This window comes from Schistocerca gregaria, chromosome 5 (assembly GCF_023897955.1).
Source record: "Schistocerca gregaria isolate iqSchGreg1 chromosome 5, iqSchGreg1.2, whole genome shotgun sequence".
NCBI lineage: Eukaryota > Metazoa > Arthropoda > Insecta > Orthoptera > Acrididae > Schistocerca > Schistocerca gregaria.
Genome location: NC_064924.1, coordinates 423,976,913 through 424,002,994, shown reverse-complemented (window position 1 = coordinate 424,002,994; position 26,082 = coordinate 423,976,913). Strand labels below are relative to the sequence as shown.

The 26,082-nt window shown below is 43.5% G+C and overlaps 1 protein-coding gene across 1 annotated transcript in view; it reads right to left on the bottom strand.

The window, feature by feature from the left end:
* LOC126273368 (uncharacterized) overlaps nucleotides 1-26,082 on the bottom strand; it is a 536,417-nt gene that overhangs the window by 109,420 nt on the left and 400,915 nt on the right. Inside the window, exons 6-7 of the mRNA XM_049976918.1 lie at nucleotides 18,147-18,265; nucleotides 5,225-5,330 (exon numbers count right to left, since the gene is read on the bottom strand). Of these exons, the coding sequence (XP_049832875.1) occupies nucleotides 5,225-5,330; nucleotides 18,147-18,265 (225 nt within the window). The remainder of the gene's footprint in view (nucleotides 1-5,224; nucleotides 5,331-18,146; nucleotides 18,266-26,082) is intronic.

The following is a 26,082-nucleotide window of genomic DNA, read 5'->3' as shown; positions in this document are numbered from 1 at the left end:
CGACCGACAGTCGTTAGATGATGGTGCATGTAGACGGGATGCAATACGTTCCCCCTACACATCCCACACGTGCTCTGCAGAAGTTAAGTCTGGGGAACGGGCAGGCCGATCCATTCACCGAATATCCTCTCGTTCCAACGCTCCCACCTGCGATGTTCGGTGCGATCGCGCATTGTCATCTATAAAAGTGAAGTCAAGGTTGAACGCACCCCTGAAAAGATGCACGTGGGATAGGAGAACACTTTGACTGGTGAATGTATCGTGTGCAAACATCTGGAGGGCAGTACGTCTATACAACTTTACGCCCTGCACATTATAAAATATGGACCACCAAAACGACCATATTCGACAATCCTGGACGTAGTCTTATATGGACAGAAGTTGGAACAAATAAGGCATTAAGGAACGTTCTCGAATGTGATCGTTTTGGTGGCCCCGTTGTTATGGTATAGGGGACATAGGGGACATAATGTTGCATGGGCGTACTGACGTCCACATCTTTGAACACGGTACACTCACCGGTCAACGTTATTGTTCCCTTGTACTCCTTCCGCATGAGCGTCTTTCCAGGGGTGCATTCGGTCCTGACTTCATTTTTATGGATAACAGTGCGATACAGCTCGAATTGAGCAGGTGGAGGAACTCCTAGAACGAGAGAACGTTTGGCGATTGGGAGGGCCTGTCCGATCCCCCGACTTAAATCCGATGGAGCAGCCGTGGAATGTGTTGTGGAGGCGCACTGCAGCAGGCCACATGCACCAACAACCATCCAACAGTGGAGGAATGGAACGCCCTACAACAACTCCTTACCAGCCTCGTGGCCAGCATGGGACACGTTGCAGAGAAAATGCTTCAAATGGCTCTGAGCACTATGGGACTTAACATCTGAGGTCATCAGTCCCCTAGACTTAGAACCACTTAAACCCAACTAACCTAATGACATCACACACATCCGTGCCCGAGGCGGGATTCGAACCTGCGACCATTGTAGCAGAGCGGTTCCGGACTGAAGCGCCTAGAACCGCTCGGTCACAGCGGTCGGCCACACCTTACAGAGAAAGCACTGCCGTCCCTAGTGATCACATACCCTATTAAGAGCAATGTACCGCCGTTTATAATTTCCGGGGGACCATCGTAAATAGCTCGGACTTTAAGGTAACTATTGTCTTTGAACAATGCTCGTCTCATTGCGTAATTGTTTCAGCTACCTGCTGTGCTTTACTGTAGGGGTTGTTTTATGTATGGTCCAAGTTTCATCAGATTCTGTTACTTGGTAGTGACACATAATGCGACCGTTACCTAAGTTGTCCGTTAGTTCTGCACATCAGTGTACATTTTGTCACAGACTGTAAGATAGCTTGCGGACTGCACATATGGATGTAGAGGTTGTTATTGGTGAAATATTCCGGCGAAAGGCTTTAATCTTTCAGGTGAGCTGAATAAAAGACTACTTGATGTCCCGCTCTCGCATTTAAATCAGTTCCAGCGCAAATTCCTCGAGAAAACTTGCTAGACGTCGTGGATAGCTGTCATCAGCTGAGCGCCCTCGTCTGCTTAACCGCCTAACTTAGCCGTCAGGTGGGTTGCCGCATGGAGTGGGACCAGGCGCACGCCGCACCTCTGCCATAAGCGGATCACTCTTTTTCCATTGAGTTCACATCTTATGTAGCCACAAGTGCCTGTATCCTATTATGTTTTCGGCAGGGAGATTTTCACCCTCAAACAGAAAATGAAGCGGAGGGACAGGTCTTTCTGTTACCATAGGGCACCGTAATATCACACAGAGCCAAGTAGTATTCCAGTTTTCGTCGTCGTTCTCAGAAACGTCTTACGTGATGTTTTGGACGGGAGCAGCAATAACGGTTGAAATCAAGATAAACCTAGCTGTTATTTCTCCCCGAGGGCATACAGTTCTACTACATGGTCTGACGATGATAGCATCCTCGTGCGTAAAAGTATTTCGAAGGTAAAGTAGGCCCACTTTCGAATCTATGGGCGGGAACTACATAGGAGGATGTCGTCATCAGGAAAAGCAAAACTAGGCCGTAGCACGGATTGTTAATCGAACAGGCAGGTTAGAAAATTTAAGAAGGGAAATGGGTAGACTGAAGTTAGATATAGAGGGAATTAGTCAATTTCGGTTGTAGGATGAAAAGGACTTCTGGTCAGGTGAATATTTGGTTACAAACATTACATCAAATGGTGGTAATGTAAAAGTAAATCCAATAACGAATTTTTTAAAAACGACAGGAATGTGGGTAAGCTAATACGAGCATCGTAGCCAACGCATTGCAGCGAACAAAACAGAAACGAAGCCAACCAACACAACACTGGTAAAAGTTTGTATGTCAACTGACTTCGCAAATGGTGAGATTAGAGGAATGTATAACGAGAGAAAGGAAATCATTCAAATACTTAAGGAAGACGAAATTTTAATTGTAGTGGGTGACTGGAATTTGGTGTTAGCGAAAGGAAGAGACCGAAAAATAATAGGAGATTGTGAACAGGGGGGGGGGGGGGGGGAAGCAAGACGAAGCGGCCTTGTGCAATTCTGCACAGAGAACGATGTAATCATTGCTGATACTTAGAATTAGTTTAAGAATCACTATAGATGGTTGTATACGTGGACGAGATCTGGAGACACTGGAAGCTTTTAGACTGATTATAAATTTCGAAACCAAATTTTAAACTGCAAGACATTTCCAGGGACAGATGTGACGTCTGCACAGCCTTTATTGGTTAGAAACTTCAGATTAAAATTGAAGAAACAGCTAAAACACAGGAAATGAAAGAGATGATGCCTAGATGACTGAAGGAACCTAAGACTGTTGAGATTTTCAGAGGGAGCTTTAGGCAACGTTGGACTGAAACAGAGAGAAGGAATACAATAAAATATGAGTAGGTTGCTTTGAGAGATGAAATAGGGAAAGTAGCAAGGAATCACATAGGTAAAAAGACAAGCAGACATTGAATTAATTGACGAAAGGAGAAAAATTAAAATGTAACAAATGAAGCAGGTGAAAGGGAATAATTATGTCTAAAAATGAGATTGATAGAAATGAAAAATGGCAAGACAAGCCGCTTAATAACAGCATCCTGAACGGCTGCATCGGTTCTAAAGTGGCGACCCTCAGATGTATCTTGAACGGTGTGTCGAAATGCGTTCGGTTGGTGCGAGATCCGGTCTGAAAAGAGGATAATCTAATACATTCAATCGGACACGCCGGAATGAAATGCGTTTAACCGTGGCCTATGCTCCCTAGTGTTGTCGTGCAACAAGATAGCATCTTTTGAAAAAAATCCCGTTCGTTTCCTGCGAATCGCCTTCTGCAAACTCTCCAGTGTGACACAATAACTGGCAGCATTCACGGTCTCCCCATGGGGGAGGAAATAGATCACCAGCACACAGTGCGTATCTCAAAAGGATGAGGCCAAAACATTGTTCACGGATACCATCGTTTTAAACTGCTTGGGAAAGGAAAAGGGGGGGGGGGGGGGGTTGTGTTCCTATGACATATGAGGAATGCTTTCTTCGTCTTGGACGTCACATGATGTACACAAGTGTCGTGCCCTGTGATGATAAGGTGCACGGATGGAACACCCTCTGCTGCACACTGTATTATATACTGGGGAGACAACACCGTCCACTGTCTCATACCTATTGAGAACACGTCTCATTTGCATTTGAACGCCTCATGGTTTTGAGTCTAGCTCGATTGCATGAGCCGACTTTGAACGTTCGTGCACATTCGTGATTTTTTCCCGCCTGTCGATAGCGCCAGTTGCTGGCAACAGCAGTGAGTGAGGTAGTGCGTAGTTATCGCGCCGGTTTTTCATTACAAAGGAAATGACAGAACGACTGGAGCAGAGTTACTGCATCAGATTTTTCCAGAAACTGGGCTACAGCCAGGTGAAAACCATTCACCCAGATTACGGAGTGGTACTACCGGTTTAAAGACGGCTGCACATCGATGGAAAGTGACCCTCGCTCCGGTAGGCCATCAACATGCCGAAATGACCAGGTCACTGCCAAAGTGAACGCTGTGATGATGCGGGACTCTCGCGAGATTATCAGACAAATTGCGGAAGAGGTAGGCATTAGCACTTTTTCGGCACATTCCATTGTGAGCAGAGATCTGGCCACGAAGAGACTGTCGACAAAGTTAGTGCTGAAGCTGCTCGCGGCAGCGCAAAAGCAACTTCGTGTTGAAGTCTCACAGGATATGCTGGACTGCACAAACAGTGACCCAGACTTTGTTAACAACATAATCACTGGTGACGAGTCCAGGTGTGGAAATGGCTCTGAACACTATGGGACTTAACTTCTGAGGTCATCAGTCCCCTAGAACTTAGAACTACTTAAACCTAACTAACCTAAGGACATCACACACATCCAGGCCCGAGGCAGGATTCGAGCCTGCGACCGTAGCGGTCGCGCTGTTTCAGACTGTATCGCCTAGAACCGCTCGAACATTTCGGCCGGCCGAGAGTCCAGGTGTGCGGGTACGACGCAGAAACCAAATCCCAGTCGTCACAGTCGAATCATTCCTCGTCACCAAGACCAAAGAAGGCCCGCCAAGAGTGCAGCAACGTCAAAGTGATGCTGACTGCTTTCTTTGACTCCCACGGTTGGGTACAAGACGAGTACGCACTACAGGGTCAAACAACTACAAAAGAGTACTACAGGAGTGTCCTCTGTCGCCTACATGATGCTGTGCGCCGAAAGAGACCGAACTTGAAAGCGGTCGATGAGAAACTGGCGCCTGATACAATACACTGCATACGTAGAAGTAATCCAGCACCTTCCTCTCACTTGATTTAAATTTTTTGGTTAAAAACCAGATTCCTGTGTTTCAACAGGCTCGTAAATCTCCTGATATGGTCCCCTGCGACTTCTAGTTGCTCCCCAAACTCCAAGAGACCACTGAAAGGAAGGCAAACTCAGTCAAGAGATGGCATTATGGGATCAACTACAGCCGAGCTAAATCCATTACGAATGAGGCTTTTTCCGCATGCTTCCAACAATGGCGGCACCTCTGGGTGAAGTGTGTGGAGTCCCAGGGGAATTACTTTGATGGTGATTAGGCGTCCAATGCTCCAGGTAAGCCAGTTTTTTTCCCACCTAGAGGTCGGATATTTTTCTAACAGCCCTTGTATTTGTGCGCCAGTGAGAGCTCTTGCTGCCTTAAGTACTGAACCTGCTTTTGTAGGTAAATATACTGACCTGCGACAGAACCCGCGACCCTGAGGGCGACGCAGCGGCCGCAGCTCAGCGAAACCACCACCAGGCGGCCCTCCAGCTCCCTCCGGAGAGAGGCGGGGCCCAGCCACTGAAACACACAGGTACATAGTGCCAACACGGTCTACTGTCTGACATGAACAACATCGATAAATGAACAGACTTGGTAATGTTCACAGTTCACAGCCAAAGACACGACGGCCAATGAAAATTCCATCTGGATCGTCACACTTGTTCTTGTTTCAATTATTGGTGCTGCCCATTTCGCTTTTGGACGTCTCACACAACAGGTTTTCTTGAATAAAAATCTGACACCGTGCACCATACTAATGTGTGTCGTACAGATGTTTCTTCCGTGGTCTATGGGTGCGAAACCTGAACGCCATACCACCGTGATCGTAACCTTTGGGTTTCAGTGTTTTCTGCCTGAAACAACGATTTTATTACTTTTTTGTGAAGTACCAGCGCTTCTAGCACGAAACCACAGATGCTGTTGCAAGGCAGACACAACTAATGATACAAAGAAGTACTTCTACGTATGTAGTGTATTGTATCAGTAACTATAGCGTTCAAAGAAACATTCAGAGCGGAGATTTTGCTACGTGATTGCAGGAGATTGCGATGTGACGCGTAGGTTTTTTTTCCATAGCTAAAGTTACTGTAACGTAAATTTGAGTCTGTACTACGCCATTTATGAGTGGTTCCTATGTGAAACCACTGGGGAAATATACAGTCTGAAACATGTATTGAAAATTTTATGCCCATTTTTGCTTGTTGTTTAGGACTATAATTTGTTTTAGGCATTATGAGTACACGCAAGTTTCGAGATGTGATATTGTGTCTAGGAAAAATGCGAATTTGCTTTCAAATATATCGCATGAAATGATGGGTGTGCACTACTGGAAATTAAAATTGCTGCACCACGAGGATGATATACTACAGACGCGAAATTTAATCGACAGGGAGAAGATGCTGTGATATGCAAATGATTAGCTTTTCAGAGCATTCACACAAGGTTGGCGCCGGTGGTGACACCTACAACGTGCTGACATGAGGAAAGTTTCCAACCGTTTCTCATACACAAACAGCTTTAGACCGGAGTTGCCTGATGAAACGTTGTTGTGATGCCTCGTGTAAGGAGGAGAAATGCGTACCATCACGCTTCCGACTTTGATAAAGGTCGGATTGTAGCCGATCGCGATTGCGGTTTATCGTATCGCGACATTGTTGCTCGCGTTGGTTGAGATCCAATGACTGTTAGCAGAATATGGAGTCGGTGGATTCAGGAGGGTAACACGAAACGCTGTGCTGGTTCCCAACGGCCTCGTGTCACTAGCAGTCGAGATGACTGGCATCTTATCCCCATGGCTGTAACGCATCGTGCAGCCACGTCTCGATCCCTGAGTCAACAGATGGGGACGTTTGCAAGACAACAACCATCTGCACGAACAGTTCGACGGCGTTTACAGCAGCATGGACTATCAGCTCAGAGCCCATGGCTGCGGTTACCCTTGACGCTGCGTCACTGGCAGTAGCGCCTGCGATGGTGTACTCAACGACGAACCTGGGTGCGAGAATGGCAAAACGTCACTTTTTCGGAGGAATCCAGGATTTTTTTTACAGCTTCATGAAGGTCGCATCCGTGTTTGGTGACATCGCGGTGAACGCACATTGGAAGCATTTATCTGTCATCGCCATACTGGCGTAGCACGCAGCATGATGGTATGGGGTGCCATTGTTCGCATTGATGGAACTTTGAACAGTGGACGTTACATTTCAGATGTGTTACGACCCGTGGCTCTACCCTTCATTCTATCCCTGCGAAACCCTACATTTCAGCAAGATAATGCACGACCGCATGTTGGAGGTCCTGTACGGGTCTTTCTAGATACAGAAAATGTTCGACTGCTGCCCTGGCCAGCACATTCTCCAGATCTGTCACTAATAGAAAACGTCTGGTCAATGGTGGCCGAGCAACTGGCTCGTCACAATACGGCAGTCACAACTCTTGATGAACTGTGGTATCGTGTTGAAGCTGCATGGGCAGTTGTACCTGTACTCGCCATCCGAGCACTGTTTGACTCAATGCCCAGGCGTATCAAGGCCCTTATTACGGCCAGAGGTGATTGTTCTGGGTACTGATTTCTCAGGATGTATGCACCCAAATTGCGTGAAATTGTAATCACATGTCAGTTCTAGTATAATATATTTGTCCAATGAATACCCATTTATCATCTGCATTTCTTCTTGGTGTAGCAATTTTAATGGCCAGTAGGGTATGTCCTACTGGTTACAAAGTGAAATCATCTTTTTAAAGCAGTTCAGTGTTTATTTTTTGCCAGTTTCTTCTTGCATTCGTTACTTACTGCGATAATAAAGATTAATTTTCTGAAAAATGCAAACATTATATTTTTTCACATTGGTGGGACTCAAAGTATTAAGAAAATAGGACGCTTGAACCAATAGAAGCTTAGATACATTGTGGGCATCAAATTGGATAGTTTCACATCAAAATCAACCGTTCTTGAGAAGAGAAAAATGAACAGTATAGAAGCCACCGTATATGGCCACCGATTCGCATCGATTGGGGGTCTCAGGCGGATGAGAAACAACAGACTTCCTCGAGAATTCTGTACAGCGAAGCGAGCACAGGTAGAAGATTCCGTGGTGCTCCTCTGAAGCGCTTTAAGGCTCAATGTAATACGTGCCAAAAGAGTCTAAACATTGATCCGAGTAACTGGCGCGCCACAGTAGAAGATCGTACTCGCCAGCCTATAACTACTTCAACTGCGCTTTTACATTTTGAGGAGTAACGTCGAAAACTGGAAAATGGGACACATCAGAGGTGCAAACTTCGCCAGGCCTAGCCACACTCTCCACCCTCTACTATGTATAACGTAGTGGCTGCATGTTTCACGCCAGGACTGGTCTCCTAAGCCACCATTAGCATCTCCACAGCAGCACTGCCATTAAATAAAGAAAATACAGGAGAAAAATGAAAACTCGGATACGAGTATCAGCCGACGACGACGACTGGTTTCAGTCTGATTAGAAGAAAGGGAAGCGATTACAGAAAAATTATAGGAGTGTAACATTGTAACAGGCAGTGGTGTTAAGAAGAAATATAGCATCCTGAATTTGGTCATACTTAGTGTTAGAACGTACAGTTTGTCCTGAAGGTCGTCAAGCATGAAGATATAACATTGAACTTCATAAAATGTTCAGCTGATACTGCGAAGAGAGTGAGGTGGACAGTCGCATGACGGCGTTGTACATTCATAAAATGTGAAAATTCTTCACACATTAAAGAAATTAACACTTTAAGTTCATACACCCAATACAAAGCACTATTACATATAAATTATTACGAGAAAAGACTGAATCTACAAATATGAATTATTTTGCAAAAACTGTTTCATGTTTTCGTTCAAAGTAGGCTTTCACGACTGATGTTTACTTCAGATAAAATTTCTGGCCTGAGAGGCCGTGGTCGATATATGGATGCTTGAAAAAACGATACTGACAAGCTTCTAGGAGTTGTGGAGGGTGTGTTGAGAAACAAACTAAGAATAGGAAACCGCGTCCAGAAACGTCATCCAATGACGCTACAGAGCGTCGAAGTTACACGCGCTGGCGACTACCGCTAGGTCACCCGTTCAGCAGCAAACATGATCTTGTATGCCGACGGACCGCAAGCAGAACGTCTCGCAGTATACCTGCTGTATTTGTTATCCAGTGACTGTGACTGGTTGCAGCAGTCGCCGGTGAAGAAGATGGATCTAGCTGCAGTGTAGACCGGCCTTGTTCCCTGTGAATGCGATGCTCTGTTACCTCAGTGGATGACGGTTCCGGACACAAGCTTCCATCCGCAGTTTATTTTTCTTCTGGAACCTTGTAAAATCGCCACTGTTTCTTAGTATACAGCTTGTAACAGAAAGATATCGGCAGCGTCGAAATTACGGGGCTGAGATCCGTCTGCGCAGCAGCTATCGCTGTCTATTCAACTGGAATTCGAAGTAATCATTTGCATTCTATGGATAACGATAGAGTTTTCGAGAATTCGGCGCTTTTATTTAATTTAAAGGCAAAGAAATTTTAAAACAAAGAAGAGAGGAGGAAACATAAGAATATTCGCTGTGACACACAGTGGAAAACAAAGGATTGAACATTGCTATGAGTTCTATTGTTACAAGAAATTAAGTAGAATTAGAGAAGGTGTTGAAAATGCTTGCCTCCAGCATTTCAACATGTCTAGCACCTTCGTACCATTGACTGAAGCAGTCGCTAATCTTCCGATGAAGTTTCATATACCACATTTTTCAGATGATCTCACAAGAAAAGGCCCAGCGGGTTGAGGTTAGGCGACCAAGGCGGCCAATTTACAAGGCCTCGCCGACCAATTGAGCGACCTCCAAACATAGTTACTATCTGGGTTCTGGCAGCCAGAATGAAGTGAGTGGATGGCATATGGTTCTGAAACAACATACATCGACGCACTGCAAACGGCACGTCCTCCAGTAATTCCTGCGACAGTTCTTCAGAGAACCTTGCATAGCTATCGTCTTTGAGTCGATTAGGAAGCACATAGAAGTCACTCAAGCAAACGTGTATCATGCCAGCCCATAAATTTATGTTAAACCTTTCTTCATGATCTAGTTTTTGGATGGTGTGGGGGTTCACTGCCGACAAAGTATGACATTTGTGAGCGTTGGGCACACCCTCATGGTTGAAAGGCATCTCGTTCGTGAACAACACAGAAGCAAAATGAAACTTCCTGGCAGATTAAAACTGTGTGCCGGACCGAGCCTCCTACTCGGGACCTTTGCCTTTCTCAGGCAGGTGCTCTACCAACTGAGCTACCCAATCACGACTCACGTCCCGTCCTCATAGATTTATTTCTGCCAGTACCTCGTCTCCTACCTTCCAAACTAAGCCATTTCTCCGCAATATCCTTTTTTTTTCAGGAGTGTTAGTTCTGCAAAGTTCGCAGGCAGGAGAGCTTCATTAAAGTTTGGAAGGTAGGAGACGAGGTACCCGCAGAAGTAAAGCTGTGAGGTCGGGGCGTGAGTCGTGCTTGGGTAGCTCAGTTGGTAGAGCACTTGCCCGCGAAAGGCAAAGACTTGCCCGCGAAAGGCAAAGGTCCCGAGTTGGAGTCTCGGTCCGGCACACAGTTTTAATCTGCCAGGAAGTTTCATATCAGCGCACACTCCGCTGCAGAGTGAAAATCTCATTCAGAACACAGAAGCAATCTAACACAGCTGCGTGGCGCAGCAGAAATTACTGTCCGAACTCCACAAGCGAGCAAAATCATGGGAAATTAGCATCGTGCCTTCTGAAGACGGAATGAATGCCGTCCATCCTCACGCGTCACCCTCCAAATCGCTATGTGGTTGCTTTACGTGAATGCTTGTGGCTCGGCCTGCATTTAATCTCTCCCCATTTCTAACGGTAGCGTGCGTACACTTCGCACGTGACCTTAGCAGTTTTAACGTCCTTTGAAACCATCTGTTTCACCCAGACGTTGATGAATAGCTGCAAACGTAAAATGGTGTGTCTGATGCCTATAAGGATATCTTTGCCTGTAGTAGCGTAAAGCCGCTTGCCCCTTTCCTCTCGCCCCGCCGTAATCGAAATGCATATCGCACTGCTCGCACAGTGAAGTTTTCCATTATGCGACACAAGAACATGAAACAAACTCGAATAAGGGCTTTATTTCTATCGCGTATGTTTGTCTTTTCACTTTTCTGCTATTAGTGGTCTTTACAGTGCGGTTGTGACAGGCGTGGTCGCATTCTGTGCCATATAACGTTCAGAATGCTCTCAGGTCTGTTGCGGGACGTTCCGCCTGCTGTCCATCGGCATACAAGGTCAGGTTTGCTTTGCTGCCAAAGGGGTGGCCTAGCGACAGGCACAGACGCCTATAGCTTCGACGCTCTGTAGCGTTTATGGATGATGGTTCCGGACACTGATTCCTCTCCTCAGTTTCTTCGTCAAGATACCGTCAACAGCCTATCGAAGTAAGTCGGCATCGTTTTATTCGTCAAGGGCTCGAGGGGCCACCGCATTTCGAAAGCCACACAGGGAATCATAGTTCGTTACGTGACTGATCGTCCTTCTGTTGGTTCAAAGTCGACATCCATCTTTTATTTAACTTAACACCTTCTCGTTCTTTGTTAAAATTCTTACGGTGTTTGTGAATCTCTATGCCCCCTCTATAGATGCACGCATGGTAATGCGTTGTCTTTGCTAAAACGATCGTCTCACTGAATTCTTCTTCGTGGTTTCCATCACAGAAAACATTTTCTACTCAGCCGATTTGTCTGTATGTCCCCGGCTGCAGTTACTTTTACGTTCGACTAAGCGAATGTTAGCACCACTTTCTTGTGATACCAATATATATTTGTCCACAACTACATGGAATTTTATATGTCCTATGTCTTGTTAGTACATCCCGCCGTACATTTTTTGTCCTTCTTAAATATTCTTTTATCTTTTTGGTGGGTATAAAGATCGTTTCAACGGATCACTTTGCAAATCACTTTACTGAAATGATGCATGTTTTTGCTAACAAACGAGAGAAACTTTCACAGTTGACGACCACTGTTCGTCATTAGTCCTGGATTTCTTTCTTCTTGGACAGAGGACTCGATACACCTGCTTACTGGGGTAACCCTTCTTCTTGAAAACCAGTCATAGGTGATTCATCTCATTTTGGAAATAAATAGTCCCAGATAATTTCTTAGCTCTGTACCTAGGTTTAACTAACACTTCTTTTTTGTATTGGTGATGTTTAGATGCCTTACGGAGGTATTAATCACGAGCACAGCCTTTCTGTACACCTTATGACCCAAAGTCCCATTCGCCCATTTGACACAGGTACACCCAGAAAATTACGCTGCCCATTTATGTCCTTTTTTATCTTAAACTGAATTTTTCGGTTGTCTTCTTTAATAGACTTCAGTGGAACTGTATCTAAACAAAGTTGTCACATTGGTCGGAAAAATATCTGCTGTGTATGAAAAAGCTTCGTTCAGGGGAATCATCGTAATTAAGGTCACAACATCAAATCTGACAAGAATGTCGCACAGGCCCACGTTCATGTCTTATGTTAGTTTTTAAATAAAATTGCTTAATTTTTAGTACACCTGGCAGTTCCGCCAACAGATTGTTGCAAGATTTTGGCTAGAATTCCGGCCACATCGTGGGTGTTAGACCCTATAGCAACCATAACTGGCCCAAAAGGAACTCCTGGCTTGTCAAATATTGGTAAGCTATACAGACTGCATGGTTAAGCTCCTGTCCTTCTGAAGACTTCCGTTATAGGGTCTTTCCGAAGCTTTTTATTAATAGTTGGACACAAAAGATCGTCAGTTTTCTGATGATAATATTGACTCTTCATCATAACTGTGGCGATACCTCTGTTAGTGGTAAGGACAATGATGTTATCATCGGCTCTGATGCCTCTCAGCACTTTCCTCACTGCTTGTGGAAAATTACGTTTTCGTGCCTGAGATTTCCTTAGTGTGCTATATATTTCTATCCTAATCAGCGATGTTTTGTCGTAACAGATGAATTAATGCCTCAACATTTGCTGTGACATATTCTGTGGGAACTTTCAGCGGCGTCATAACAAAATTGCCACCATTAGATAGAACTGAACTTTCATATTTAGTTAATTCTCCACCAGATGAATTTATAACATTTCGAAAATTCTCAGCATTTAAAGATTCTCGGTTCTTTTGTGAACTAACAAACTTCCTCAGTTTATCTGTTAGTTGACAACTCTGCACAAAGTTTCATAGTCTGAACGTTGGTCTAATGTTCATGATAAAAACACTTCAGACACTATTTTGAGAGTTAACGTAACATATGAACGATGGAACTGTAGAACAATGGAAGTTTGGGGAAACATAGGAAGTGACTGTAAGAGTGAGCCACATCTGTTGTAACTTCAGCGAGAGAAGTAGTGTGTTTGTGCTTGGTGTAGAACAATGTCCACGAAGATCACCATCCATCAACGATTAACTCAAATGATAAATATTTTACTCTCATGGTTACAGAATGAGGGAGACATTAGGCATTCTAGATTTGCAAGAGATCATGGTAAATAATGAAGTAAGAGTTACGGGAAAATTAATGTTGTTCATTCAGAACCTTGTCTCGTTTACTTCTTTTGGCATTATGTATTTCTAGTTCTTTTAGTACATCTCTATACAACCATTTGTTGACTCCATGCTAAATCTTGATCTGTGATCCTATGGCTAGTGTTGGAAAATGTGTGCTTAGTGCCATTTTATGTAGTGGACAAATGTGTTCGTTAAAGTGAGATTTTAATATTAGATCTGTCTGCTCCAAGTACTTACATTTTTCGGCATTGGTCACATGTAATTTTATTCCGGCCGGTGTGGCCGAGCAGTTCTAGGCGCTACAGTCTGGAACCACTCGACCATTACGGTCGCAGGCTCGAATCCTGCCTCGGGCATGGATGTGTGTGATGCCCTTAGGTTAGTTAGGTTTAAGTAGTTCTACGTTCTAGGGGACTGATGACCTCATAAGTTAAGTCCCATAGTGCTCAGAGACATTTGAACCATTTTTTTTGTAATTTTATGATCACTGGAGTGATGTTTCATAATATTCATAGTGACGAAAGACAAGATTTTAATATTTTTACAAGTGTTTTGCAACAGTCACCGTTTCCCGCATCCAGTACGCTTACAATCACGATTGTGTGCATCATCTTCCTACATATTGTCGCTTTTCGTGTCTTTCTACGCTCCTTTTACCCATATTCTCTTTGGAATTCCACGCCATTGTTTTAGAAGATGTCCAGTTACGTAATTTTGCAGAAGATGTTTCCTCCATCACGTTTCTAACAGTGTCCATACCGCAGCACTCTATTCCGCTCTAAATTGTCCACAATCTTTTACCGCCATCACCCTTTTTTATGATTTGCATAGAGCTTTTTCCACCAGCTTTATTCTGCAGGCTCTTCTCGTAACATAAGTCTCCAAACTTAATGACTTCCTCTGCCTTTTTACTAGCAACTCGTATTTGTGGCTGAAGCCAAATCTTCTGTTTCTGAATATCCTATTAGAAACACAAATTCTTTGAGGTGTAAGTATTTCAACCTATTTTTCGAGTATCCCCAGTACACGTCACTTGCTCTTTATTATCTCCTACCTTAAGTCGTTGTCGAAGGTCCGGAAAAGAGACTGGATGCATTCGATGTGAGAGCAGTCAGTTGGTGTTCAACATTAAGTGAACAGATAAAGTACGAAATCAATAAATACCTGAAAGAGTTGACGAGGGTAGAAACGTATGGAATATGAGAAGAAGGGACAATCTACCTCGCACGGAAATGACTTCTCAATTGAGTTCAGTATCTTAGTGTCTTTTGTTCAATATTGCTGTGGAAAAAAGCATCACTGACTTATAATTCTTTCTACCCTTACGCAATGGCTTTTCCAGAAACTTTCCAGTAACTCCAAGCACGGGATGTGTGGATATTAGCACAACATTTGGTACGGTATATTTCTCGCGTGACTGCCAAGTCTCAGGCGGCGGCGAAACTGAATGGAATATCAAACAGCGCCACGCTGCGGTTGCATAGTAACGGCTGCCCGTTGATTACGTTCCGTCACGTTCGCGTTTCGTGGCGGTTCGCCTCGAGGAGTCCGCAATTTCCATCTGCTACGCTTGTGCCAGCCTGCCGCAAGACGCTGATTCGCCGACGCAAGCGTTTCGCAACTCTGTCGGCTGATGCTGCCGAATGCTCACTTTACGGGATCCAACAGACTTTGAACAGCAGTCACCGAACTGAGTAACAGATCGAAGCTCTCAGACAAATGGTGTAGGATCTGAAGTCAGCCGAAATATGACTCCTTTATTTGCCTAAGGAGTTAGGAGTATTTAATTGTACATATGAGAAGGTTGTGGTAAAATTAAATGTGTACAAATGACAGCTTAGTGATCATTTCGTTTAGATAAACAGATTTTAAGCGTGGAACCGAAATCGATTGTCTTCGACTGGCGTTTTAAACTTACAAGCGACTGGAAAGCTGCAGCAACAGTTTGGAATGCATGTTTGTGTAGTTATATTCAAGGGCAAGATGGAACTTTCCCAGCCTCGCAGTAAAGCGTAGTATAGTGAGATGCATTTCTTTTCCAGATAGCCGCCCTTTTAACTCAATGCAATTTGTCCAGTGATTTTCAAGTGAGTAGATTCAATTTCTGAAATGTGATTAAAGAAGATTTGCAAAATACCGTCTGTAGTAGTAGATTATCAGTGACGATTCTAGGAGATGTATTTCAAGATCACTTCCAGTGGCGGGTTACATATCTGTGCAACTTATTCAACGTTACCCCCACTTCCCACCCACTGGTAATTCATCATGTCACCCAACCCCTCCCCATCTCCCCACCCTTCCCCTCCTCCTCCCCCCCCCCCTCCCCTCATCCCTGGAACATTAAGATTCAAGCCCTTCGCCTTAGTCATCTATTATAAATGGAGCACTGTAGTTGGTGGGTTCACTCTGAAACTGTGCACCATAGTGAGAAGTCTGTGTGTGACTATTTGTTAATAACAAATTAATATTATTGTAATTACCTTAAGTCATGTCACTCGAGGTCTAGGGAGTGGGTAATTGTTAATAACAAATTAAATGTAACATTAGCTGATTTTCGTCATTTGAGACACCAGCTGAGATCACACACAGACAGATATATAAGTACTCTAATTTTTACTATGTTCCTAAATTTTCCAGTTTTACATATTATTCCACAATTTTATTATTTTTCCTAATCTTCCACTTATTTCATATATTTTTAAACATTTCTTTTTACAATTTTTCATATTTTCCAAAATTTTGAGCATTTTGAGTTTCGTCTCACAGCTCTCGACGTTAGGTCAAAGCCACATCAGACCACGTCGCAACGTCTCATCAATGTTGCGTCGTGTCATATCAACATCATAATGCTCTCAGCCAGTAACAGTGCAACATATGTCCAAAAGTATCCAAATTAATTATCACTGCTAAGCCACTACAACATTACTAGTGTGTGTGTTTTGTCATAGTTTATGTGTATTGGTAGGAATAAAGACATTATAGATAATTCTATAATGTACCGATTTCCAGTCAAAGATACTCTGCGACAAGTACAGCACCGCAATGATAAGCTCTCGCTAAGCCGCCACTATGTTACTTAACTGTGTGATGTCACAGTTTTTGTTAAAACTAGTGCTTTACTGGGAATAATCATGTCACAGTAAGTTTATGATTTCATAAACAATTCCAAGGTTTGCCCATTTCTAACCAAAGGTAAGTTATGTGTGTATATGAATTAGTACAGTGCTAGAAAATACGCACCTAGAGAGGCAACCAGTATCTCCAACCACTGTGGTTCATTCGAGACAGATAGATTTAAAAACAACAGAACGAGAAAGCAGCGACTGTTGGTGTAGACCACACCTCGAACGCTGACGTGTGGAGTATGGCTGTCATCGTGAACACTGTGCCAGAAACTGTTGAGAAGTTAGTGTTTTAGGTGTAAATGTCACCGAAATGGTTCAAATGGCTGTGAGCATTATGGGACTTAACTGCTGTGTTCATCAGTCCCCTAGAACTTAGAACTACTTCAAGATAACTAACCTAAGGACATCACACACATCCATGCCCAATGCAGGATTCGAACCTGCGACCGTAGCGGTCGCTCGGTTCCAGACTGAAGCGCGTAGAACCGCTCGGTCACACGGGCGGCCTATCCATACTCGGTGAGCCAATGAAGCATATGGCGTACGTGGCATATGAATGTTTCTTCGTGTTCCTGTCTCGTATGGAGCATGAGAAGAAGTACTGCTTAAATAAAAATAATCTTTTTATAATCTTGTTTTCGTTGTCCTTGGGGGAGCGATATAAATATTGCTCTAGTAAAGCCTTATAGTATTCATTTAACACAGCGTTCTGAAACTTTATAAGTAGCTTTCGCTGGATTGCTGACGTCTTTCTTCAAGCTCCCGCCAGTTATTTTTTTAGTATTTGCGTCATGCTCTCCCGTGACTGAGACTATTGACAAATCAAGCTGCCAGTCTTTCTATACGTTCAGTATCTACTGTTAGTCCCATCTGCTATTGCATCCACACGCTCGAGCAATATTCTAGGATGGGTCACCTCTGTTTTCTGTATTTTCCCAGTGTTCTAACAATGATTCAAAGTCTGCCAACTCCTTTATCTACGACTGAACCCATTTACCATGACGATCCCCAGAAACTGGTCCAGACAGATATGTGTAATAGTTGACTGATTCCTACTGTGACTCACAGGTGTTATTTTACTTCTTCCATCCTCGCTAAGAGCGGCTACAGGACGACAGCCGACATATATTTACCCAGCGATAAACAAATCAACAGCTGTATTTACATCTCTAATTTATTCAGGGGCAACATTCCATTATGCCATCATCAGGCCCTCTACGATAACATAATGGATGAGCTTATATAGGCAGATAAAATTTTATTCAAAAGCGAATCAGTATCCGCACCAGCTTATGCAACATCGTTATACACTCGTAAACAATGTGAGCGCTCTGATTGTTTCCGTGTGTATAACCATATTGCATAAGTTGGTGCGGATGCTGGTCTGTTTTGGGTTATATTTGTCTGGCAGTATAAGGTCAGCCATTATTTTACCTTAGATGGCCTGTTGATGGCGTAATGGAATGCCGAAACCAGCTGTGAGTGCAATAAATCAGAGATGAAAATACAGCTGTCGGTTTATGTATTGCTTGTGGTATTGATGTGACAGTCACAATACATTACGATTCTACGTTTCGTAAAGCCTTCACTCGGTAAACGGAAGGGTACTGTAGAGCAGCAGCCAGATTGTAAGGTTGTGGAGGTGCAGATGCTTACCTGTAGGAAGACGCTGCCGTCGACAGTGAAGAGACTGAAGGCGTCCCCGGCGGTTACCGCGTCGCTCCACCCGCGAAGTCCCAGCGACCGCCAGCCCACCACAGGGCACAGCTCCGGATCTGCAGGAAGACGTGCCTCGCTAAGTCACGCAGTCTCACAGTTCAACCCACTGCAGTCTCCAGCAGAATAGGCAGCTGCCACTGGTCTTACAGTCTATGTCATTCACTGCGAGTTTCGTGTTGTGTATGAAGTAAATCAATGTCACAATAAGTGACTTTCTTACCCTGTTATTATAATATTCTGTGCCGTTTTTCTAACAATATAGTAAATTTCGATACCAAGTAAGAAGATCACATTAGTTTTTGTTTCCAATGGGCTCGCTGCTAACGGCAACCACGTAGGGGACAAGCGAAGTCACTGTAGAAAATGGTTGGACATTTGAATGTGAGGTAGTCACTCTGATGCACCCGGAATAGGAACATGCCCACTACTACTGAATTGAGCAAAATGTATTTTAAACCACTAGATTTATACTAGAGTACATGAAACGCAAAAGTACGATAATATCACAGCACTGTCAGCATCAACACAAAGACGAGCGTTAACTCATGTGTTACGAAATTAAATCGAACTCAAGCGTAACAAATTTTTTGAAGTATTTGTTCAACCAAATAATGAGATTCTCAGACTACACGGAACACACGTTTTAACCATACACAGCTCAGCAAGCAAGAGGCTTAGTATGCAGACGAAAATCCTTTCTCTCTGGACCTCAGAAAGCCGCTTTAATTGGTTAAGTAGCGCCCACTGTTTCATCTGTCAGTCTTCCCTTGTTGTTGTTGTTGTCTTCAGTCTGAAGATTGGTATGATGCAGCTCTCCATGCTACTGTATCCTTTGCAAGCCCTTTGCCGGCCGGGTTGGCCGAGCGGTTCTAGGCGCTACAGTCTTTCATAAAATGGTTCAAATGGCTCTGAGCACTACGGGGCTTTACTGCTGAGGTCATCAGTCCCCTAGAACTTAGAACTACTTAAACCTAAGTAACCTAAGGACATCACTCACATCCATGCCCGAGGCAGGATTCGAACCTGCGACCGTAGCGGTCGCGCGGTTCCAGACTGTAGCGCCTAGAATCGCTCGGCTACCCCGGCCGTCACTACAGTCTAGAAGCGCGCGACTACTACGGTCGCAGTATCGAATCCTGCCTCGGGCATGGATGTGTGTGATGTGCTTAGGTTAGTTAGGTTTAAGTAGTTCTACGTTCTTGGGGACTGATGACCTCAGAAGTTAAATCCCATAGTGCTCAGAGCCATTCGAACCATTTGCAAGCCTTTTCATCTCCGAATAACTGCTGCAACCTACATCCTCCGCCCAATACTTTATTTGTAATCTATTGGTGTCTCAGAATGCATCCTATCAATCGTTCCTGCTTCTAGTCAGGATGTGACACAAATTTCTCTTCTCATCAATTCTATTCAGTAGCTCCTCTTTAGTTACGTGATGTACCCATCTAAACTTCAGCATTCTTCTCTAGCTACACGTTTGAAACGCTTCTATTCTGTTTATCTCCCGTGTTTCACTTCCATACTTGATACGCTCCAGACAGATACCAGCATAAAACACACTCCACCAATTAAGTGTATATTCGATGTTAAGAAATGAATCCAGTTCTCTCAGCATTACCTGATTTAATCCGACTATGTTACGTTATCCTTGTCTTGCTTTTGTTGATGTTCATCTTATACCCTCCTTTCAAGACACTGTCCATTCCGTTTAACTGCTCTTCCAAGTCATTTGTTGTTTCAAACCTCAAGGTTTTCCTTTCTTCTCCTTGAACCTTAATTCCTACTCCAAATTTTTCTTTGATTTCCTCTACTGATTGCCCCATGTAGAGATTGAATAACATCGGGGATATGATACAATCGTTTCTCTCTTCCTTCTCAACCACAGCTTCCCCTTCATGTACCCTTCACAGCAAATAAAGTGGGTCACTACCAAATACAACCAACATAACATAGCTGTGTTGCAGGTCCTCTAAACACCAAAACCCCGTGGGGTACATTCGTTTGTCTACACACAATGGGTACCGCAAGAGACTACTAGAGACTGAAGGTCTTTATGGCAGTCAGTCTAAGCGTCAACTAATATCCTCATACAGAACATATTAGAAAACACGTTCTTAGCGATGAGACACACCATAACACTCATAAACTAACCTTAATTACAACAAGTGACATTCCAAAAGTTACGAGAAAACGGATTATTTTACATATATCGTACAATAATCCTTAGTCAAAATTAAATACTTGAGACAATATATGGAGTTACAAAGCTGTACGGCAATTGGAAAAAAGTATTTCGCCCTCGAAAAGGTTTCCCATCCACGTGCTGAACGTAGCTCAACGGCGAGTAGCTCTGGGAACTGGATATTGGACGAACCAGTAAAAAAACGCGATTAACGGCAACAAGCACTCTACAGAAATCTCAACATTAACAGCTATTCATCAGTAATATTATCGTTCTCATAACACATCAACAGCTACGTGTACACAAATCTGAACTTTAAGTTACATGACCAACGTCGTCTTTCTGGTCCTTGATTCAAATCCAGCACCTATAGACATAGCTAACTAAGCTAAACTTTGTTTGTGCCTTATTGAGAACCGATCACTAGGCATAAAAAGACGTAAAGTATACACGTTTGCACCAATATCAGTTATCAATTCAGATCCTTAAAATAAATGACGGAAATGTTTGTACTGAACTGAGAATCCTGTCATAACAGACACCTTCCTGGGAACTACCCCCAACGAAATTTAATATGGTCTCATTCAAAAGTAACAAGGTATTCTCATGTTTAAAACTGAAATACCATCACGTAAAGCTTGTGACAGGGATGCGAACCCAGCACCTAATCGGATTGTTAACGAAGTACATAAAATCAGAAGTTAAATATCAAATGTTTTCACCAATAGCGAGATGATGGAACATTAGATGACGATATAATTGTTTTTGCGTGACTGTGATTCGAACCCAGCATCTAAAGCCGTCGTTTTCTAGTCAGAAACAGACGATAAATAGCTATTGGTGGTTCCCCAGTAGCGAGATGTGCGCATGTTTAGCTAGACATCAGGCGATGAAAAGTTCTGTGCTGAATGGAATTCAAACCCCGCACACGTGGTCATCAAGACACTTTAACTATGAAATTCTTTCCCAATAATAGCCAGGAGTAGCATGATTGTACTTTCAATCATGTGATGGAAAATACTCTGCTGGCTAGAAGTTGAATCCACAACATATCGTCGTTAGTGATAACAACCAACACAACATCAAACCCAAACCCGTTTTCGCCAATAGGATGGAGAGGAATGTTTGAACTTGAAAAGATGTAAGGAAATGTTTGATCTTGTAATGTTGTGATAAAAAGCTCATCATGTGGCTGTGAGTTGAAACGAACACGTTACAGCTGAGTACACACGAAGAGACGTTGAAAATGCAACTATTTTTCACTAGTAGTTCGGAGAGCACATGCTAGGGCTTGAAATGAAATAATGAATATTTAGTGCTGATTAGGATTCGAAACCAGATAGGAGCCTTTTTAGGAGGCCTAGAAGAGTTTCCAATCTTGGGGAACACAGTGAAATCTAATTCGAATCCCAGTCCAACACCACAATTTTCAACGTCTCAGTTTCAAATAAAGTAAGAGCCTTGTGAACTTACATGGCCATTGGTTCATTAAACGGAATACGTTTTCTAGTTTACGACGGCTTGATGGTGACAGAGTCTCTGCCTTCCGGGGTTTCTCTATCTGTGTCAGCTCAAACGAATGCCGCTCTGCCCCAATCGGCAGCGAATTGATGTTATCTTTACTGCGGATATTGAACTACGGAGCTTACTGGCGTTCTGCACTTGGCGTTACTAGGGCTGAAGGAGAGTTACTTGCGTGTGTTAAAAATCTACGCCTGACGTGAGATGAGAACCTACACGTTTTACACATCAATACAAAATTAATCCACCAGACCACAGAAGCCCCTGCCAAGCACATGATTATGAATTGCAGAATATTCATTTAGATGTAGATGCAGATGTCAAGGGACTGGTAACAGGAAACATGGGGGGATCTGGGAATGGATAGAAGTGCAGAAGTGCAAAATATAATGGTGAAATGCTTGCAAAGTATTGCTTACTTAGATGTGTGCCACAGTTCGTTTTATCTTAGGACCGAGAGATAAGGAAGGACTGTTTGCAGAATGAAGAATGTGTTATAGGGAAGGGGAGATCAAAGAATACGGTTTCATCGGTGTTGAGAGGAATGATAGAGAGTAAAGACAGCAGAAATTAAAAGAGAAAATGTAACGTCAATGGAAACCGCTAGATTTGTTTATAAAGTTTTGGGGGAACTGAATAGAAGGCACTTGCGGAGATAGTGTCAGAGAGAGAGAGTGTGGGAGAGAATAGAGGAGATATTAACAACGAGTCAACATAATATGAATTAGTTTGCGTATTGTGTGGAGGACGGAGGGTGTATTCATGGATGGAGGGGAAGAGAGAGATGTATGTGAAATAACAAAAACTATTGTGACAGAGTCCATCTACGCTGATTAGTTTGTAAGTATTTAGACAGGGTATAAATGAAATCAAAATAGAATATTTAACAAACTGTATGTTCAAAAGAAACCCACTTGAATTAAACAGGCAACTCAAAGGAAAACTAACCCATATTGTATCTTTTTTGTTGCCACGTGATGTTCCACTAGCTTCAAAGAGGAAAAATGACGAAAAAGAAGACACAACAAAACATTTTAAGGATTCTAATATTTTATCCAGAATCCTTCATTATTTTGTACTTCTATCACGCGTCTTGGCATAGAATGTATAAGACGTGGAATGTAACAGCCTGAAGAAGCAACTTCGTCCCAGGCTTCCAGGACGCAGCCCCAAAGAGCGTCCGCAGTAGTTGGTTGGTTTCGTGGCCAGTTCTCTGTTAACGTTCTAGCAACCTCAGCCCACATGTTTCATATCAGCCGCCCGTGGTGGCCAGTCCATGACGTTGACGCCAATCGTGGAGAGCTGCTGCTGAACAAATGCAGACTTATGAATGGTAGAATGGTCCTCTTGCAATGTGACGTCCCCTTCTGCGTACAGCATTCGCACTGACGGAAGCATCACTTTTTCCAATATGTGGGAATACTGCGCGCTGTCCAGAGTTCCTTCTATCCTGTGAAGAATTCCCGCCCCTGTCGCAGAATTCCAACCCCAGTAGGTAACAGATAGCCGGCCAGTTCTTCTCGTCGTGGTTACATATTCGCGTCGATGGCGAGTCCCTTGCGGCCTGTAAACGATTCGTTGACCGTCGTTACTGGTGGAAAACACCTTCTCATCAGTGAAAATGACGTTGTCCCACGACGCCCTCAGTTGGAGCTCAGCAAATGGTAGCCGGTATAAAACGTTGTCTTCGCTGAGCTCTTGTTTCACGGCGGATCGTCGTGCATACAGTCTAGCGTCCCTCAGCCTTCGGCGAATCGTGTCACTGGAGCCTGGGAAGTTGGTCTCGCGCCGCAACTGCTCCTAGACACTAGGTCGCTGTCTTGCTGCTGAGTTCACTCTATTCCTGCCTGAGCCAGGAGCCCTGTTGGTGGTGCCTCTTTCGAGGGAGATCCACCACCATCTCGTTGCAGTGGTATGTGGTACGCCATGCCATCTGCCAGCTCCTCTGATGGAACATCCTCCTTGTTCAATGAGAGCCACGACTCTTATCTCGAATAGACCTCTCCCAGTGAGCCATTACGGCAGACAGCCTGATGTGTATTTCTGCCTCCCGCTCTAATACTGATGCCAGGAGAGGAGGTAAACATATTTACGTCAAACGGAGCGGCAGAGGCAGAGGCATGCGGCGCAGCCGTGCTGGCTCGTCCCGGGCTGCTGGCCCTCCAACGCCACCGCCCGCTCGTTCACTTCCGTCTCGCCTCGGCCACCCTGGATGGCCCGCAGCCCGCGAGCCGCGGCTAGTACGGTCCCGGGCCGCAAGGCCACGATCACCCCTTGAAGGATGAAAAGTTACACCTAACCTACCCAAGTCTGTAGTATAAACTAACGCAGCTACAGCTATTATGCTATAAAATGTGCAGGCATACCTACAGTTGACGATTCATTCAAATATTTGACCAACAATAATTTGAAAAATACATTCATTTTAAACATAGCTACCACAAAATATTTCACCTAGCTAGCAACAGCATGACGCAGGAAACTATTCTTTCTTGTAAGTGCTCTGCATTAGATGTAGCCTTAAGAAAAAGTGTATTCAACCACGACAACTAAGCAGAATGTAAAAGTAAATAGGTTTGGCGGCAGCTTCTCCAAATAATAGTATATACGTAGTATACAATACACGTTTTGTGCGCTTGTAACATGTACTCAGTGTCTATGAAACAATACGTGCTGCACGTCAGAAATTACTTTCCGCTGAGGCATTTCATTTACATCTAAATGATACACGACTACTAGAGAACATTGTTCTTTACGGCAGTCAATCCACTTGTAAACTAACACCATGATACCGCAGATATTAGACAACACGTTACTAGGGGTGAGAAATGCCTTAAGCTTTGCAACTAAACATGCTACTCCTAGCTACTACTGAATAAGAATTTGATTATTAATGTGACTTCATAATCATGCGTGCGGCGTTCAACCCCCAGTCAGCATAGACGTTTTCTTCGCCTTATTTCTAGTTAAACGTGGGCACATCTCGCTAATAGTGGACCAACATTGGACATTTCTCGTCTGTTCCTGCTTAGACAACGACGGCGGTAGGCGCCATATTTGAATCCCGGTCAGGTAAAACAACGTCAGTCGTCATTTAAGTTTCCGACGTCACTACTGGTGACGAACTGTGATTTATGCATTCTAATTTTACGTTCTTATTCAGCAATCTTTGTCACCAGCATTACATGATGGCATTTCAGTTTTAAACATGTGCATCCTTTGTTCTTTGACAATGCAACAATATCCAACTTCTTTCGAGGTTAATTACCAAGAAGGTAATTGTCATGTTAGGGTTCCTTGTTTCGTCAAAACATTATCCTCATTTACGTTCAAGTTCAGAATTGATAACTGATACTGGTGCAAACGTCAATATTTGACATCTCTTTCTGCCTAGTGATCGAGTATCGATAAGGCACAAAGCTTTGCTCGGTTAACAATGGTTTTACGTTCTGGGTTTGCATCCGGATCCAGAACGAAGACGTTGGTCATATCATTTAAAGTACAACTTTGTGTACAAGTAACTGTTGATGAGTAATGTGAACAGTGATATTTCTTGTGATTCGCTGTTGGGATTTCCGTAGAGTGCTTGTCGCTGTTAATCACGTTTTCTTTTAACTGCTTAGTATTACATAAAGTTGATGTGAAACCACTCCCTGTTGAAAGTTGAACGACGTCCAGCATGTATTGGATAAACTTTTTAGACAGGAAAGAACTTGTTTCAAATTGTCATAGAACTTTATAAATCCATATACTGTCTCAAAAATTTAATTGTACCTAAGGATTACTGAACAATTTATGTGGCAAAATTAGTTGTCCCATAGCATTTGAAATGTCACTTATTTTAATTAAGTTTAGTTTACAAACGTTAATGACTGTCTTATCTCTTCTGTACTATCATGGCGTTACTTTACATCTGGACAGACTGTCATAAAGACCAGTGTTCTCTAGTAGTCTCTAGCGGTACCCATTGTGTATCTTACAACAACTGTACTGTGGAGGGTTGCGACGATGTGGAACACAGATATGCTACGTTGGTTGCATACGTTCAGGTGCAGCCTACACGTTGGAATGCAGGCGTGACCCACTTTTTTTTGCTGTCGACTGTACACCGACTTATAACTGCCATCTGCTCTCTGTACAAGTTGTAATAGCGTTTCCCTCCCTGTATTG